This window comes from Carassius gibelio, chromosome A2 (assembly GCF_023724105.1).
Source record: "Carassius gibelio isolate Cgi1373 ecotype wild population from Czech Republic chromosome A2, carGib1.2-hapl.c, whole genome shotgun sequence".
NCBI classification, from domain to species: Eukaryota; Metazoa; Chordata; class Actinopteri; order Cypriniformes; family Cyprinidae; genus Carassius; species Carassius gibelio.
Window position 1 is genome coordinate 22,681,435 of NC_068372.1, and position 18,037 is coordinate 22,699,471.

General features: G+C 36.1%; 1 protein-coding gene across 1 annotated transcript; it reads right to left on the minus strand.

Moving 5' to 3' along the window:
- Nucleotides 1-383: 383 nt before the first annotated feature.
- mfsd14a2 (major facilitator superfamily domain containing 14A2) lies at nt 384-17,022 on the minus strand. Its single transcript, XM_052620066.1, has 12 exons — nt 16,827-17,022; nt 15,357-15,452; nt 9,971-10,033; nt 9,683-9,810; nt 7,418-7,532; nt 6,955-7,173; nt 5,575-5,688; nt 4,585-4,656; nt 4,300-4,412; nt 3,665-3,762; nt 2,373-2,539; nt 384-2,286 (listed from the first exon to the last, which is right to left on the minus strand). The coding sequence occupies exons 1-12, from the start codon at nt 16,908-16,910 to the stop codon at nt 2,074-2,076; spliced, it is 1,482 nt and encodes a 493-aa protein (XP_052476026.1). The 5' UTR covers nt 16,911-17,022; the 3' UTR covers nt 384-2,073.
- Between the last annotated feature and the right edge of the window lie 1,015 nt (nt 17,023-18,037).

Genomic DNA, 18,037 nt, shown 5'->3' on the forward strand with positions numbered 1-18,037 from the left:
TTGTTTGAGGCACTTATCAAAAGTTGCAAAAAGTAGTCACATCAAATTTTAAAAATAGCTAAATATGTTTCTTGGTGCTTCTGGAAGAAAAAGTGTTTTAATTCGGCAAAATTTAACAAATTCGTTGTGCATGTTGGCTAGAATGCGGTCCACTGCTGCCCTCTGGTGGACTTACATTGAATTGTCTTTATCAAAGCAGTACAGATATGGATTTTTTCTCTCCTTCCCTGCTTTGAATAAGTCAACATTTTGTTAAACCCTGAACATAGCTTGTACTGAGAGAGACTTTAATAATCTTTTTTCTTTTTAATTTAATTTGGCCTTAAAAACAAAACATCCACAACAAACCATTATTATATCACAATAATAAAAAAAAAAAGATCTCAATATCAATAAACTTTTAATAAATAGTTTCTCATTAGTTCCTAATATTTACAGCCAGGTCATTCACATATAAGGTTTCTATTCTTTTTGAGCAAATTTTAGGCACAAATTAATTGGCTTTTTCTGAGGCAAACACCAGATTTCTTTGCAAGTTAGTGGCTAGTGGCTGGAGAGAAGTAATTATGCATGTACAAAACAGGATGATAACCATTGCCTCTGTTCCTTGCTAGGATCTATGATAAAGAATTCCATTCAAGTTTGGTCATACAGATAAATGCAAAATAAGGGAAAAACCTTTTCAGTCGATGTTAATGGTTTTCAATGCTGTAAGAGAACATAAAAGGTCCAAATGTGAGCTAAAAACAAGTTACAATGACTAAGCCTGTGGAACATCTTGTGGATTTGACAGAAATAAAGTCATAGGTATGGCACCTAAAACCAAATAAACAAAACCTAGAGACTGGTAAAAAAAATAAAATCTAAATAAATATTCTGAATGCACTTGAGGCTTCTCTGGAAAATCAATGTTCATGTTGAGATCGGATAAAAGTATTCAAAGTCTGTCTTACCAGAAAGAAAATACACTGCAAATATAAATCGGCCACAAAATTTGGGGTCTAAAATTACGACACGCCAAGAAAGCTCAGCTCTAAAAGAAATACCACGTTTAGAGTCTAGCACAATACCACAGAACGTTGTAACCTTGTACATCCTACAGTAGCAGCATGTGTGATATTAATCCACTGGATCTAGCGACGCTCATTTAATAACGTGTAAGCTATTCCACCCACATCAGTGTTTGCGGTAATATGAAAACTAGGCTTGCGGTCTGTAAGCTTGTATCCCTGCTAGCCTGCTGTAACATGGCAGTGTTGACGTCCACAGGGAGTTTTGGCGGCGAGGCGGACGATAAATGAGAATGAAATATGAGCAGGTTCCAACAGGAGCGATACGACTGCCCTTTCTCAGACCGTAGTCTTCATCTAGGTTTGGTAATTGTGATTGAAAGTCACTTGAAGGCAACTTTTATTCCCCCTGCATGAATTATGACAGACCTCTTATAATCATAAGAGCAAAGGAGAGGAAGTACAAACCATTTCATCTGATGTAGAACAACAAATGTAGGTTGAAGGGTCATGATACCAATGCCGATTACCTTCTTTCTTACATTTCTTGGTGGCGTTTCCTCTAGGATTCAAAGACAAGATGCTCTTCCCCAGAAGCTCTTTTCTATCTGTAGTACAAAACCAAGAAGAACCAGTAGAAAGCAGCACATCAAAAGTTAGCCTGTAAGGTCACGACAGACACGTTCGCTATTGCTACAGTTACAAGGTCTTTGGACAAGGAACATTTCTATAATTGATGTTGAAATTCTGAAATTATCTACGTAGCAGTAAAAGACTGTATCAGCACAAATCTGGGTCTGCTCGCATTTCCCTACACTTGTGCAAGGCTAAATGTCTCAAGCTCCACTTCCTGTTCCTCAAGGCCAAGGTCAGCTCCCGGTTGGCCCAGGTCCACACTTGTAACATCTGCACCAGTTCCCACAGCTCGTTCTGAGAGGGAAACAAGAGAGGACGCTGATGTCATCTTGTGTAAAAGGTGCACTGCTCGTGTGCGTTTGGAAAGGTAAGAGTGGTGATTGGGAGGAGGTTTAGGGTCCGTTGCCCACCCTCCTTGTCAGTGGGGTTATACACTGCTGTCCTCTAGCAGAGGCTCCTTGCCCTCACAGGGTCCACCTTGTGAACTGTGTAAGTGGCTTTGTGCGCCGTTGTCGTGCTTCTTATAGCTGCCGGGCCGCAGGTTGAGGGCATTGTGCTCTGGGATGAAGAGTGCAACCAGCAGGGACAGCAACACTGAGCATGCTCCGAACAGGAAGGGAGGGCCGGGGATGATGGCACTCTGAAGAGGCACAGATGCAGAGAGATTTGTGGGTGGATACATGTTTTGTAATACGGAGAGATTTCTTACTGCCTATTAACACTCACCTCATCTGTAGGGTTGGCCATGTTGGGTTTGGCACCCTTCTCTGGGCTCTCTGCGGGGTCCATTTCACTGAGCTCCACGTGAAACAGGTAGAAGACGAAGCCGTAGAGGGCTGGACCCAGACCGTTACACAGTCCTCGGATCCCTGTGATCATTCCCTGCACCACACCTGACAGAGAAACAGGACAAACGGAATTAGAGTGCATTTTTACAATAAAATCTTAAAAAAAAAAGTCAACAGGTCACTTAAATATACATTATAATGCAATAATACACTACCATTCAAAATGTAGCACAATTTTATTTGAAAGTAATTAATACTTTTATTCAGCAAGGAGACATGAATTACTTAATGGTTAAAGTAACAGTAAAAAGACAAAAAAAAAACATTTTTTCTAATTAATCTAAATTAATGCTGTTCTAATCCTGAAAAAATATTATTGTGTTCACAAAAATATTAAGTAGCACAACTGTTCTCAACCCTGATAATAATAATAATAATAATAATAATAATAATAATAATAATAATAATAGTTTCCTGAGCACCACATCAGTATATTAGAATGATTTCTGAAGGATTATGTAATACTGAAGACTGGAGTAACAGCTGCTATTCTATTTTTAAAATAGTAAACTTTTGTTTTGAATTGTAACATTTTCACAATTTGTATTTTTGATGACAATAAATGTTGCCTTCTTTCATAAAAAGGTTTCAAACTGTAGTGTATTTAATTGAACTTATTTTAGTTTTTAGTGCATAACTCTACGTTTACACAAAATTATAATATAATTTACTATCATATAATATAACATATAATTTACCATTTTAATATCATTGAAACAATTAATCAGCTCGGTATCGCCCCAAAATTCTGTGCACAATAAAAAAATAATTCAACAAATTTCATAAGGTCAGTCAGTCAGTCATTAAGGAGTTAAAAGTAAACTGAACAGGTTTGTTCTACACTGGCAGACAGTATATTATCCGTTTTATTCCATGGCCACCAAATACACACATGCACATAAAATAAAGGAGTTTAAATTATTTTATTGCATGAGACGAGATTGCATAGTTACACAAAAAACATGAAACTAACTAAGCTTCGTTTTTGTCCATGGATTTCAGCTAATGACCCCTCAGAATTATATAATTCAGAGAGCCATGCAATGAAAATAAAAGGTGACTTGTATTATTCTGTGGCTAAATGCGCCAGCCAGATGATTTTGTATATGAATATTTTAAGACTGGACACTTTTTACCGATGTTACTGTGGTGTTGCTGCATGTCTCTCACCTTGTTGGTCGGGGTCTGCGTTGCGGGACACTATGGCACTGATTGCTGGGAAGGTGATGCTAGACATGGCAGCAACGGCTCCAGCAGCCCACATCATCCTTAATAGACGAATCAACCATTAGACTCTCTTACACACACACATACACACACAGACTCTTGTTTACGTGCATGTGTAAATGGTTTCAGGAACATGAACCAATCCAAAACACACACTGCTGAGGTCATGTTTACTTGTCTATTTGAGTTCCAGCCAAGAGATAGATAACATGATTATAGCTTTCCTAGTGTTCAAAGAGTAAAGCATGGTGCTTGCAATGCCAAGGTCATGGGAAAGCAAGAACTAATAAAAAAATAAACGAATACTGTGAATGCAATGCAAGTTGCTCCGTTTGCCAGATGCATAAATGTAAATATTAATGATGAATGTAATGGCATGATAAATGAGTCACATAAGCAGAACATAACATCTTATTATCTTATTTCTTTATGTTTTGTTCAAGTGCTTTAAATAAAGCTTATGAAACATCACAATAATAAATACTGATTCCAAATACAAATCTTATAACAAACTGAACTGTACCATGTCGATTGAAGAATTAGATGTCCTCTAGTAGGTTTCTAGATAATCAACTCACCAGGGCTGGGAGCCAAAGCCGTACCAGGCCAGCTGCAGGATCTGAAAGCCAAGGCCTAACAAGATAGTGTTCTTATTCCCTATGGAACGCATCAGGATTCCCAGGACAACCGTCTGCACAAAGAGATGAACCATTACTCTTCAAATCTTCACTGGCTTCTAATTACAAGCTAACGCCTGACGCATTCGCACAGTGAGCAGATTAGTGTGGAAGAACACACGCTGTGCTGCTCGGAGACAGAACAAACTCACAATTGAAAGGATGGAAAAAAGCCTGGAAACCAACCTGAGCCAAGATGGACAGGATTCCCACAACCGCAATGAAGGCAGCGACTGTTTCTGATGTAAATCCAATGACCTGGGAATTGAAGTCAAAAGTTGTTTAGTTGAAAATTTACAGTTAAGAATTATGATTTAGGTTGGAATCATTCAATAAGAGAATTTTAGTTAGGGTGCAACAATCCAGTAAATCTGATTGTGTTAGTAATGGTGTTATTTTAACATTATGTCTTAACTAATATAGCTCTTTATTCCTATTTTGAAACATTTAAATTTTACTAGTTATTTTATACGCTTTTGTCATTGTTATAATTAAAACACACACACACACACACACATATATCTTATTTCTGTCTCAGCTTTTAGTTAATTTTACAATTTAAAAGTAATTTAAAGTTTTATGTATAATTGCATAATATATATTATGGTTTTAGTTTCTGATAACAGTACTGGTGTGAAATAAACCTTTTTTAAACCTTTGATTTATTAATATAAAAAACCATCAACATCAATGGCATGCATGCCGTTTCCTCATTTAGATCATCTTCATTTCCAGTAACTCTCAGTCGGAAGAAGAAAGAGTGTTATATGATGTTTCTAAGAACTGCAGTTATCAGATGCAGGTATATCAGGCCTGTGGTATTGCATGCATGCATCTCATAAAACCACACTATGCTCTGCTCTGAAATATGAGCAAATGGCCTTGAGCAAAGCAGATGCACTTTAACAACAGTGGAAGATGACTGAGTTAAAATCACATGACCATCTCAAGCAGTTAGAACAGCCATTTGTAACTATTTACCTGGAGGGTGAGGGAGGCTATGTGAAGTGTGACTCATGACTCATTTTTGGGGTATTTGCTTAAGCCACAACAAGGTTTGAGTGTTTGCATAAACATCACTATGTTTCATGCCTCAGAGATCCGCCATGTCAGCACATAAGAAAGAGTTCCAGATCGGTGTCTGTGGCATTGATACAAAAGGTGTGTGAACTGTACCTGTCTGAGATACAGAAAGAAACTGGAATATTGTCCAGCCTCAGGCAGGTAAGACAGGAAGACTGTGATGCAGATCAGGAGAACCGTGGAGTCCTGGCCCACCTTTCGCAAGGACTGTCAACAAGAGTCACAGAGAGAGAATGAAAATGTGTGAGTGATTCATTTAATAAGTGACAGATGACATCTTTGTCATTCTTCTTCAAATGCCTGCTGTTGTACAGCAGCTCAGAGGTTGTTGTCGTTTTGTTTTTTGTCAAAATGGTATTGACAAGGGCAGTGATTTGAGGCAACAAGGCAACCTGAGTGGTAACCTGCAAAACAGCATTTTCAAAAAATGTTTAAATGGGAATATATAAAATACTTTATTAAAATATTAATAATCAAATAATGATCATCAATAAGTTTTATCCATCAAAAGTCTCTTTAATGTTTATTAACTAAGCATTTATTTCCAGTAATATATAAATTATTAATTAATTCATAGCTGTCGACTGAGTATTGACATTACAACTGTTTTTGGTGCTGTTTTTATCAGTCATTGTGTTTCAAGAATAAGGTCCAAGGTTAAGAATAAACTATTAGTTACTAAAATGTAAAATGTTTTTCTCTATTTTACATTACATCGGCCTAGTGAAAGACAACTTCTCTTATTGATCACGTCTCATGCACTTTACATTAGGGGCGATATATCTAATGATATGATCATGCGCATCAAATCAGTAAAGCTACTTACGTGATTACCGCTAAAATCGCCATAACCTGCTTATAACTGGTGTGGCATTTAATAGACAGAGCCGTAGATCGCTGACAAGCTACGGAATATCGCATTCATTATCCCAGATGAATCGCCTTCGATAATGAACGCGATATTGCGTAGCTTGTCAGCGATCTACGGCTCTGTCTATTAAATACTGCTCCATTCAAAAGCAGGTGATGGCGATTTAGCTGTAATCACAGAACCAGATTTACTGACTAGATGCGCATGATCATATCGTTAGATATATCGCCCTGCCCTACTTTACATGTTTTCTTGTGCGGCTGGAAAATAATCACGTTGTATGCATTTGCCAAAACAGATTGACTGAATTCAAAATACGGATGGAACTGCCGTTGACATGAGCGACCGCTTGCCGTGAGCGACCAGCTGGCAGAGGATTCGATAGCGCAGCCTTCCTTGAACAGTTATGTTGACGATTTCGGATTTGGTTAACGTATACTGCGTGAGGGTGGCTGTGACTGGATGATGACAGTGTCGGTGATCTCAAGAGATCAGTAATGATGCTGTTGTATCAGTCAAGAAACGGGACACCGGAGGTCATTTATGGAACACATAAAGCCCATGGTTTTGGCCGTTGGCAAACCTAGACATCAGTGACTCACTGCAAAGGGGTCTGCCTGCTCCCATGAGATTGGTGCTCCCCATGAAGCTGGTCTCATCTTCTCAGGCAAGGACTCAGGAACCGCTACCAGGATAAAACAGATGTCTAGCAGGGCAATGGCCGTGGCAAGGATCACCACCAGAGTATCTCCATATGTCACTGACAGGTATGCACCGATCGCCGGGCTCGTCACCAGACTGGCTGCAAAAGTGGCTGATACCTGTGGATGAGGCAAGAAATCTTGAGATAAATCAGCTGCGCTGACCGCAAGGGAAATGTTCGTCAATGCAGTTAACACATTAATTTCTTATCAGCGGGGCAAAAAAGGAAACCACAGACAGCTTTCAAAACAACAGGAAACCAATATATGCCTAAGAGCTAAAAAAAAAATACTGCACATATAGTTGCAGTGAAATGGTTACAGCACATCCAAAGGAAGTCATGAATGATTGTCCTCTTCTCACCAAGCCATAGGCTGTGATCCTTTCATGCTCCTGCGTGATATCGGCCACATATGCAAAGATAACAGAGAAAGTGACCGCAAACACACCGGACATGGAGATCACTGCAAAGTACCACCTATAGACAGAGAAAAATGCTTACATGAAATGCTTACGAATAATAATAATGATAATAATATATGAACTTAAAAAAGATGCCATGAAATTTACAATTTTCACAATTGTTTTCCAAAATAGCTTAAAATAAAGATAATAATATTAAGATAATCATATTAAATGGAAATCAAGTCATAGTGTATAAATAAACAAACAAACACAATGACCATGTCACTGTAGGGTTAAAGGGGTCATAAAATGCTACATGCACTTTAACAAGTTGTTTAAACTGAAATGTGTGTAAACAACCCCCCCCCCATAATGATAAAAATCCATATCAGCAAAAAATATCAGCAAAACTTTAATTTATTAAACCTTTATGTATACTCACAATTATTTTAACCTTTTATCAACATAATAAAGAATATATAATATAAATATGTAAAACAATGTTTTAAAAAAAAATTCACATAACATTGAGAAAAACATTTTAATGTATTTTTTAAATGGGTGTTAAAATTTTACTGTAAAACAGCCTTAAATTTTCTTATTCAGAATAATGTTTTTTTTTCCCCGCTTAATTTTTTAATTGAAATATTCAACATTTCTTGATAATTTTTGTGAAATTTAATTTTTAAACTAATACCAATCTCTGCAGAAGTATCGCTTCTATGTTCCTTATAGAGCTGCTACATATTAAATAGGAGTCAAGAAAACAAGCATTTGTAACTAAGGATGGAACAAGTCCCGATTTTACGATAAATCATTATAAAATTCTGCACGGTTAGCATTACAGTTTCATATTTTAATTATCATTAAACTGTATTTGATTACCAGATTTTGAACAACTATGGATAAATAAATACTGTCCAGCATAAAGCACAGTATTAAGTAACAGTCACACAGAGTAGTTTAGTTGTGTGTCAAAACATGGTGGAAAGCTGGCAGGTTTTAAAAGAGTGCTAAGGAAATTATGATTTATTAATCATTTATCATTTTGATTGAACCCTTCTCTTTCCTTAAAGGGGGGTACAATGGTGTTTCATGTATTCAGAGGTGTTCACAGAGTTAAAGAGATTGATTTTCCTGCTAAACATGGTCAAAGTTTTACAAAATAATTTAGAAGAATGACTGAGAATTTCTGTGCTGAAAATCTTACTTCTGGGTTGGTACAAGTTTCGGCTGTTTTTTTTTGATCGTGGATCTAATGATGTAGATGAGAGCGGAATTCCTTATATGACCGTTTCTCCCGGAAAAGCGTGCCCGCGTACACACATTGACCAGCGGAGAGTGAGACCGCGCACATTTACACGCTTCTAAATCGTCGGCAGCACTGCACATGATTTGTTTGAGAATGCCTCCAAATAAGTGCATTTTTGGATGTGAGGGAAAATTTACAGTGTTCAGCATCTCCAAGAACCCAGCTTTACATGAACAGTGGATGCAGTTTGTTTTACCGGGGCAGCAACGGAGTGTATCAAGTGCGTTTGTGTGTTCTGGTCATTTGAGTGACGAATGATTTATAAACAAGGCCCAAGTCGATGCTGGATTTGCACATCGTTTGCTATTAAAACACATGGAGCCGTCCCTGTGATAAAAGACCCCATTCATGTAAGTAAAAATGCATCAGATTTATGTATTTTGTTGTAAATCAGCACATAGGAGAATATATTTTAATGGAAACAACACGAAACATCAGTATTATAACTCCGCCCACGGCACGCCTCCAGGAGCTTGGCTTTTTCTGGAAAGAATAGGAAAGCTGTATTTTTCCTTTTATAAATATGATAAAACTAAAGACTTTTTGGAGGTATGAAGGATGCAGTACTAGTCTATAGGTACTCAAGATTAACATGAGATTAGGGGAAACTGTGTATGTTATGTACCCTTTAACGGCTGAAATGTGAGATTTACTGTTTTCTGAAACTTTTTCAAATCTTTATTAAAACATTTCAGACATGTTATTAGATAACTAAAAACATGTCAGTCATGTAGTCATTTAAAATCCGGACATCACTTATAATGTTATGGTTTTAGTTTTTGCTAACGAAAATTTACTTTATTTATTGTTTGAGGATTTTTTATTTATTTATGCATGGCCAATGTGAAGTCTGCGTTGGGTGAGCTTTGAGCCTTTGTCCGTCTGCATTTGTCTTCATGTAAGAGACGTACCATGGGCTGATCTTCATGAGAGGGATGGGAGCACAGGTGAAGAACACAGTGAGCAGCAGGAAGGACTTCCGGCCCCACACGTCTGACAAAGCGCCGATTAATGGAGCACTCAGAAAAGACAGCAGGCCCTGAGTGAATACAAAGGTGCATGACCAGGGCTTATCATGAATAAACATGCCAACCATAATAGTAGTGAGCTTCAATCACAATTCTTATCTCTTCTCACATCAGAAAGGGAGAAGAAGAAAAAGCATGAGTAAAAGTGAATGGCTGGAGTCAATGTCCTACCTTGACACCATGAATAAGACCATTCATCAGGAATGTGTGCTTGGGGAATGTCTGATGTAACACCTGAAACAAAAACACAGATTGACCATAAATGTAAGCTGTAAACAGATAATCTGTTGGCTACAAAATAACCATAAGCTAGTAATTATTTACTAGCTTTACTCTGACAAAACCTATTAAAAAAAAAAAGCACTGCTACTGGCTAACAAGGACTGGGTGATGCATCAAATATATTCGCATGAATTTAATGCACTTTTAGACTAAATTCAAGATTCCTCCCTGTCTTATGAGTATGAGAGGCAGAGATGGTTTAATAAACTCTTATTTAAACTTCTAATTGAAAATGAATTTTTTTTAAATGGACTGTTTATTATTATTATATATTGTCATATTGGTGCGTGAAGCATGATAACGTCAAAATATCTATGTGTTTATGTAGTATACAACTGTTGAAAACGTACCTAATATTTTACTTTACTTAAAGGGTTAGTTCACAGAAAAATGAAAATTAAGTCAATAATAACTCACCCTCATGTTGTTCCAAACCCGTAAGTCCTCTGTTCATCTTGGGAACACAGTTTAAGATATTTTAGATTTAGTCCGAGCCCTCAGTCCCTCCATTGAAGCTGTGTATACAGTATACTTTCCATGTCCAGAAAGGTAATAAAAACATCTTCAAAGTAGTCCATGTGACATCAGAGGGTCAGTTAGAATATTTTGAAACATTGAAAATACATTTTGGTCCAAAAATAGCAAAAACTCTGACTTTATTCAGCATTGTCTTCTCTTCTGTGTCTGTTGTGAGAGAGAGTTCAAAACACTTCAGTTTGTCATATCCGATTCACGAAAGAATCACTCGATGTAACCGGATCTTTTTGAACCAGTTCACCAAATCGAACTGAATCGTTTTAAACGGTTCGCGTCTCCAATACGCATTAATCCACAAATGACTTAAGCTGTTAACTTTTTTTAATGTGGCTGCCACTCCCTCTGAAATCAAACAAACCAATATCCCGGAGTAATTCAATTCAACAGTACATTGACTGAACTGCTGTGAAGAGAGAGATGAAGATGAAAACCGAGCCGAGCCAGATAATGAACGAAAGATTGACCCGTTCACTGGCTTTGAATATGTTTTTATTACCTTTCTGGACATGGACAGTATACCGTACATACGTTTTCAATGGAGGGACAGAAAGCTCTTGGACTAAATCTAAAATACCTTAAAATGTGTTCAGAAGATGAACGGAGGTCTTACGGGTTTAGAACGACATGAGGGTGAGTCATTCATGACATAATTTTCATTTTTGGATGAACTATCCCTTAATGCATTAAACATTTTTATTATACTAGGCAACAATAGCCAAGTTTACTTAAAAGTAATACAAAAACGTTGTATGCCTTATAGCAACTTCCTGTTTCATGGCAAAACATAGAAATTTGTCAGGCTGCCACAGACACGTCCTTTGACGAAGAATCTTTCCGATTTAACATTGCTAAGGACTTATAATTACACTCACCAAATTTAAAGATGATCCTATTAAAACTGTAGGAGGAGTTTGTTAAAGTATAAGGCCTGAAAATGTCAAAAACTGCACAAAAATCATACAGGAAATTCAAGAGAATTAAAGAGAATTGCTACAAGAGATTTTTTTGTAGGTATTGGGACTCTGCATGCATGCAACTGGTTCAAACATGGATATTGAGTTACAGCAACTTCCTGTTTCATTGCATTAATAGCATGCTTTAACACTAATTGTTGCTAACATGTTTTAGAATATTTCTAGCATGCTCGGGCCCTAATAATCATTTTTAATGTGGAAATGGATGTTGTAAATTTTCAGCCATCTGACATTATATAACATTTAAGCATTTTCAGAACAAACAGACAAAGTAGAGAAAGAAATGTATTTATTTATAAGCAATCAAGCGCCAATGGTGCGAGGACACTATTGAAATTGCTCAGTTTATTATTTAGGGCCCAAGCCACTAGGGTCACAGGGCTTTATTACTTTTCTAAGGATTATTATTATAAGAAGGGTGGAAATATGTGTGTAATCTGTAATGTCATTTTCATATAAAAATAGTCCACAAACCAAGTTTGCTACATGTTCCAACAGATCATTTGTTTTTCCAGATAAATTGTGTGTCATTGCTGCTTTTCTTTCTGAAGGTTACAAAATAACCACCTCAAGTACAAAACATGTTGTTTTGACTGTGCAATGAAATGACAAACCCATAATAAAGTACAAGGTAAGGCTGTACTAAAACAGAAATGTTACTTTTGCATTTTGATAGGTGAACAGCTTTCTATTTGAGGCTGAGCACGATGATGATAGGTGCAAGCCTCTAACTGCAGCAATGATTCCCACAGTTTGATTAATCATTAAACTCACTGTGTACAACAGTGTCAATGTTTTACATATGTACATAAGTGTACAAAAGAGATCTGTTCTTTTATGACTGGGAAACAAATCAATTGACCTGTATACAAATTCAAAGACAGTCTTCATTTCCAAGAGGTCCAAAAGTCTAAGAGGGAACATTTATTCTTGATTCTGAAGGGCTAATAAAAAATGTAAAAAAAAATGTTAAAAAGTCATACGGCATATTAGTTTTTTAGTTATTTTCTATAACTGCACAGCTAGAACGGACTTAATCATAGAAGAAACTAACTGGTTATTGATAATTCAACATTGTTGGTCTGTTCTGCTGTAAATTAATCTGTACGCATTGTCCTCCAAACAGGATTTGTACATAGATCAGATTCATACAATGAGTGAAAACAAAACCTGATACTACTACTACTTCAGTCACTAATAACATCATGGAAATGTAAACAGTCTAACAAGCCAATAATGCACCAATCCAAGAAAAATGGGATTTGTTTCTTCACTTTCACTTGTTTCAACTGTTTTTTTTTTTCCTCATTTAAGAAATAATAGGTCAATCTGAATTGTACTGAAATGTAATATACTACTTTTCCCCAATATAATGCCAGAATAAATGTTGTGAACAGGCTGTTCCATTGCTCTGCTGGGAGATGAAAACAAAGCATGTGAACACACATTTCACCTGCTGTGTTAATTTGATATGGCACTCAGATTTAAGGACACACCGAAGCAGAACCTGACTGTACTGGCTGAAAGAGCAAAACTGTGCATCTCGCCGAGACATAAGACTTGTCAGTGTGTGGCATTCAGCTGGAAGGGTTTGTTAGGCTCATTAGTGCTTCAGTATCAGAGGCTACTAAACAAATAAAAGCCAGAAAAAAAGTGCACTGAGGCAACTCTCTGGCTCAAATACACCGTCTCAATTCAAATACTCCTCCCACACTGGGAAATGACATTTTTTCAAAAAATAAATTTTTACTAGTGCTGCCAATCAATAACAAAAAAAAATAAAATAATAATTATGAAACATTTATGAAATGAATCCCACCTAACATAAAACAGTATATTTTTTAATATTTGTTTAGTGGCATCTTTTTTATGTCTGAAGGTGAGTATCACTGATACTAATACTAGTGGTTTGTATAGGATATAGAGAATATAGAACAGAATTTCCTAATATTTAACTATTGACGATAGCCATCCAACATTACAATAGCTCTTACTGAGAACTATAATTTTTAACAATTATAAGACTTTAAAAAAACAATTTAAAGTGAACTTACAACAATCTTGTCATAAAACCAATTATAATAAAGGTTCTATTTAGCTACCGGTGTCCTTTAGCAAGTACGAAATATACATAAATTGAATAAAGTTATCAAACACTAAATTCTAAATTATAAATAGATTAATATTTAAGCTTTAATGGCCTTTTTTGTTAACTTCATGTCTTAACTGACAAAATAAATACGACAATGCATGCTCGTAGCTTCATTTGTGCTTTAATATGATATAGCGCTTTAATATAATACAGTGTACGCTACCACATTTGTGTGTGCATTTGAAGAGCATGTGAATAACGTCTGACAGGGCAGGAAAATAATGACATACGACCTGAAAACATCTCATCTGAACGCAGTTCACTGGTGTTCTACTGAAGCTCCCATGTCACCTGTACGTTTTCCGTGCTCGTTTGAATAAATGCAATTCTTGAGACAGAAGCAGCAGTTGAGAGTGTGGTGGCCAACCCTAGCTCCGCCCCTATGCTAATACCATTAAATCTTTTTAACGCTGTTAAACTGAAAAAAATTATATTATTTTCTAATATTGTCAGCACTAATTATTACATTATAATACATTACATTCTATTTCAATTTTAACATAACGGTCATTACAAATAATAAACATAATAGTTTTGAATGAACATTTTTAAATTTATTATTTAATTAGTGACAAAATATCTAAATCTATCTGCTTGTTAACCAGGGTTCAAAGTCCAAAGCACGAGGAAAATCTGTGCTGAAACAGTGTTACTCACCAGTTGCTCAGTCACATTTTTATGAATTTTTACAAGGCATGTGACAATGCTATACCTACAATGTACTCGTGACGAGACTCATTTATAAATCTGCTGTTGTCAACAAAAAGAAGCATTGAGGTTTTTTTGCGTTTCCAACCGAAATGTTTTACTGCATTTTTGATCAAATAAGATAAAGCCTTGATGAGAATAAGATTTATTTCAAAAAAATTAAAATAAAAACAACTTTACATATACACGCATATATATATATATGATCAAGTATATATTTCAATGCATATATTAATATATACTAAGCTTGGCCTGATTGGCCCAGATTTCACTCTAAGTGGTTGCTGACCTATACTGGGAGTCAAACCCAACACAATTAAATTCACACATTATTCAAGAAAAGGAAACTGCAATTCCACTTTACATGCAGTGTAAATAATAAGGAAACCACAGTTACACTCAAAGCCACTGATATCTTTGAGGCAAATGGTTTCGCAAATAACACATTGTGCAGCATGCTGTGACTGTACTGGATACAGAGTCAACAATAGTATCATGCTGACCAGCATAAAAACAACTAAAACAATGTTACAAAGTAAATCACAGGTTCAGTTTCATTTACAACCATGTGGCCTGATAAACCCTCCAGTTAGCCTTCAGAATAAAACGGTCATTATTAGCATGATGCCGTTTGATGTTGTTTTAATATGGCTGGGTCTTTTAGACTCTGCCAGCACAATGCATCCCTCATCAACTAAAACGGAGTGCATAATTCTGCCCTCTCCATTTGATCAGGATTCATTTATTCATAAATTTGTATAAAGGTCCTCAGATCCGAGCAATGGAAAATATCACTCCTTGCTATGGATACAAGAGGAAGGGAGGATGAATGCAAACATTCATGGCTCATAATTTGCTCTAAACTGAAACTGTGAATGAAGGTGATGAAGCAAATCTGGTTTACCGTAAGCATGGGAGTGGTGAGCAGTCCCCAGGCGAAGAACTCCAGGAAGATAACCACCACCGCATGATAGACACTGGGCTCTCCAATCCCCTGTGGCTAAACAAGGAGAATTTACTTTACTAATAATGTTTTTACAAACAAACAAAGTACAGGATTTAATGTGAACAGCACAGATAAAGGAAGTAATAAGGAGGACGTTTTGACAAGATAAATGGGAGAAGGCATGATACACATCACAGATTTAATATTTTTTGCATAACAGATGCTTTATTACCATTTATTATCACTAAATAAACAAGATCATAGTGTGCAATAACAGGGTCTGATCTGGTGCACTGCAAAAGGTTTTACTTTAGAAAACAAATATCAGATGGATGTCTCGCCCTAAATCGACCCCTAAAAGCCCAAAATGGTCTTGCAATACCCTTATAGAAAATATGCATGCTGAAAAATATGCATGCTGAAAATATGCACACGGAAGTTGAATGGTACACAAGAAAGCCCACACTCCTGTGTTTAATAGCGTGCAGACTAAACACAATGCTATGGTTCATTAGAAGCTGCGGCCTGTGTCCAAGCAGCTTTCAAACCATGCAAACAAAGCTTGAAAAAGCTAAGCAGGCTAACAGAGGGTTAATGCAATGTCAGTCTATACATGTGCTTTCATTGTGTTTGTTGTCTATAACATATTTGTAAAAGCTCTCAGAAAAGCAAAATATTGTTATGTAGACGACAACTTGTTTATGGTACAGTGTTGCCAGTGTTGCCACAAATGATGCCATTGACTTCACAGTATCATGTGCATAAATCCTACTAGATTCATAAAGTATTCATTAAAATTTGACAGCTGTCTCTACATTTTAATGCCAAATCGACTTTTTTCTTTCTTTCTTTCTTTATAGAACCAAAACAACATGAAAAAAAACCATAACACTACTTTCTTATTATAGAGAACACATCAGATAAACAGTCGGACAGAACAGATGTCATAAAAATGTACGAATCTTCATTTCTAATCTGATGGGACAAACACTTCTGTCATTGATGGTCACCATGGAGACTAACTTTTTCTTAACTAAATTAGTACATTGTCTTAATTCCAAGCTTCCGGTTTCATTTCCAGGTTTGTACACAAGGTAACTCACTCGATGTCAAAACGCAAGCCATGCTCGATCTGACTCACTTTCTTGACAGCTGGCTTGTTTTTGTTTTTTTTTTCTCACTGTTGGCTGTCTAATGAAACTAGTGTCTCTGATAAATTACGGTTCATTTCACTTCGTAAGTAAAGAGATACATTAAGAGTTTACATCACGAAACAGATTAAACCACAAGAAGGTGCCTGACAGGTTGCCAATCGAAATGACACTCAATGTAGAGTTGTTGTTACAACACATCCTGTAAAAACACTGACTTAGCTTGGTAGCACTGACTAGCATATGGCTAACTGTCACAAATAAACATTTTACTCACAGTGCCTCCATCTTTAATGATGATTTTCTTGGCAAGAAGAATGCTGCGGTTTAGCCGCTTTTTCTTCTTTTTCTCTCCAGTCATTGTTAACTTATATCCATTCTTGTTTATGGGAGATAGACCTGCGAGGTGTGGCTAAATATTAGTTTACCGTTAGCATCCACGCTAAAATATGGGACTTCCTGTCCTCAGTCCTCGCTCTCGGGAGTCCGGCCCATTTCTTTCAATGCAGGCTTCTTATTGGCCAATATTATACGGGTGTGGTTTTCCTCAAGATTTGATTGGCTGAGTATATTGTCCGTGAGTGTGAACCATACACTGTATGGTGTGAACAACAGTCTCTGAAACCAAAGTGCTTATTACCTTCCCCTTAATTGCTTTACCTTGTGAAAATACACCTGCTATAATTCAGCTGTCCGACAAATTCCAAAACGTGTTATTGGAGGTATTAATAGCATGGATATTACGTTAAATAAATCATAAATTAGAAAAAGACTTACTAGAGCTGTTACCCAAAAAAACAATTATTCTTCATACCTTTCACTGAGAATATATAGTCGGCAACTAATACATTTTTACTGCCAAACAAGGCAAAGGAAATACATTTTAAGATTTTGCATAGGTACTATCCCTGTAACACATTAAGTTTATGTCTCACCAAAATGTTATTTTTGTAATTTAGAAAATGAAACGCACTTATTTTGTAACTGTAAATATTCTGAAGACTTTTGGAAACAGGTATCTATATTGGTTTTTGATATACTTCATAAAATAAATGAAATAGATGAATCCATGATCCTTTTTCTTTTTTTACTGTAATACTGGCTCAGATACATAAATAAATAAAAATGCTATTACTCCCTCTTTTTTTTTTTTGTAAAGACCTTGAAATATTTTATTACTCTTTGATTTCATTCACTACAAACAATAAATGTATAAAACGTTTCTTATATTAAAAATATTTTTTTGTAAAAATGTAATGATTTATATGTATCCCCAGTTTATGTTTGTGTTCTGTTTGAGATCAAGTATCTCTGTATGTTTGATTTTGAAAAAATAAAATAAAGCGCTTATTACCATAATTGGGTGCTGTTTTTATTGTTATCCTCACTAATAGACTGGGTTTCGCCCAGGCAATAAAAAAAAAATATATATATATAAAAAATTTACATATAACTTATTTTAGAGGAATAAATGACAGGAATTCAAAA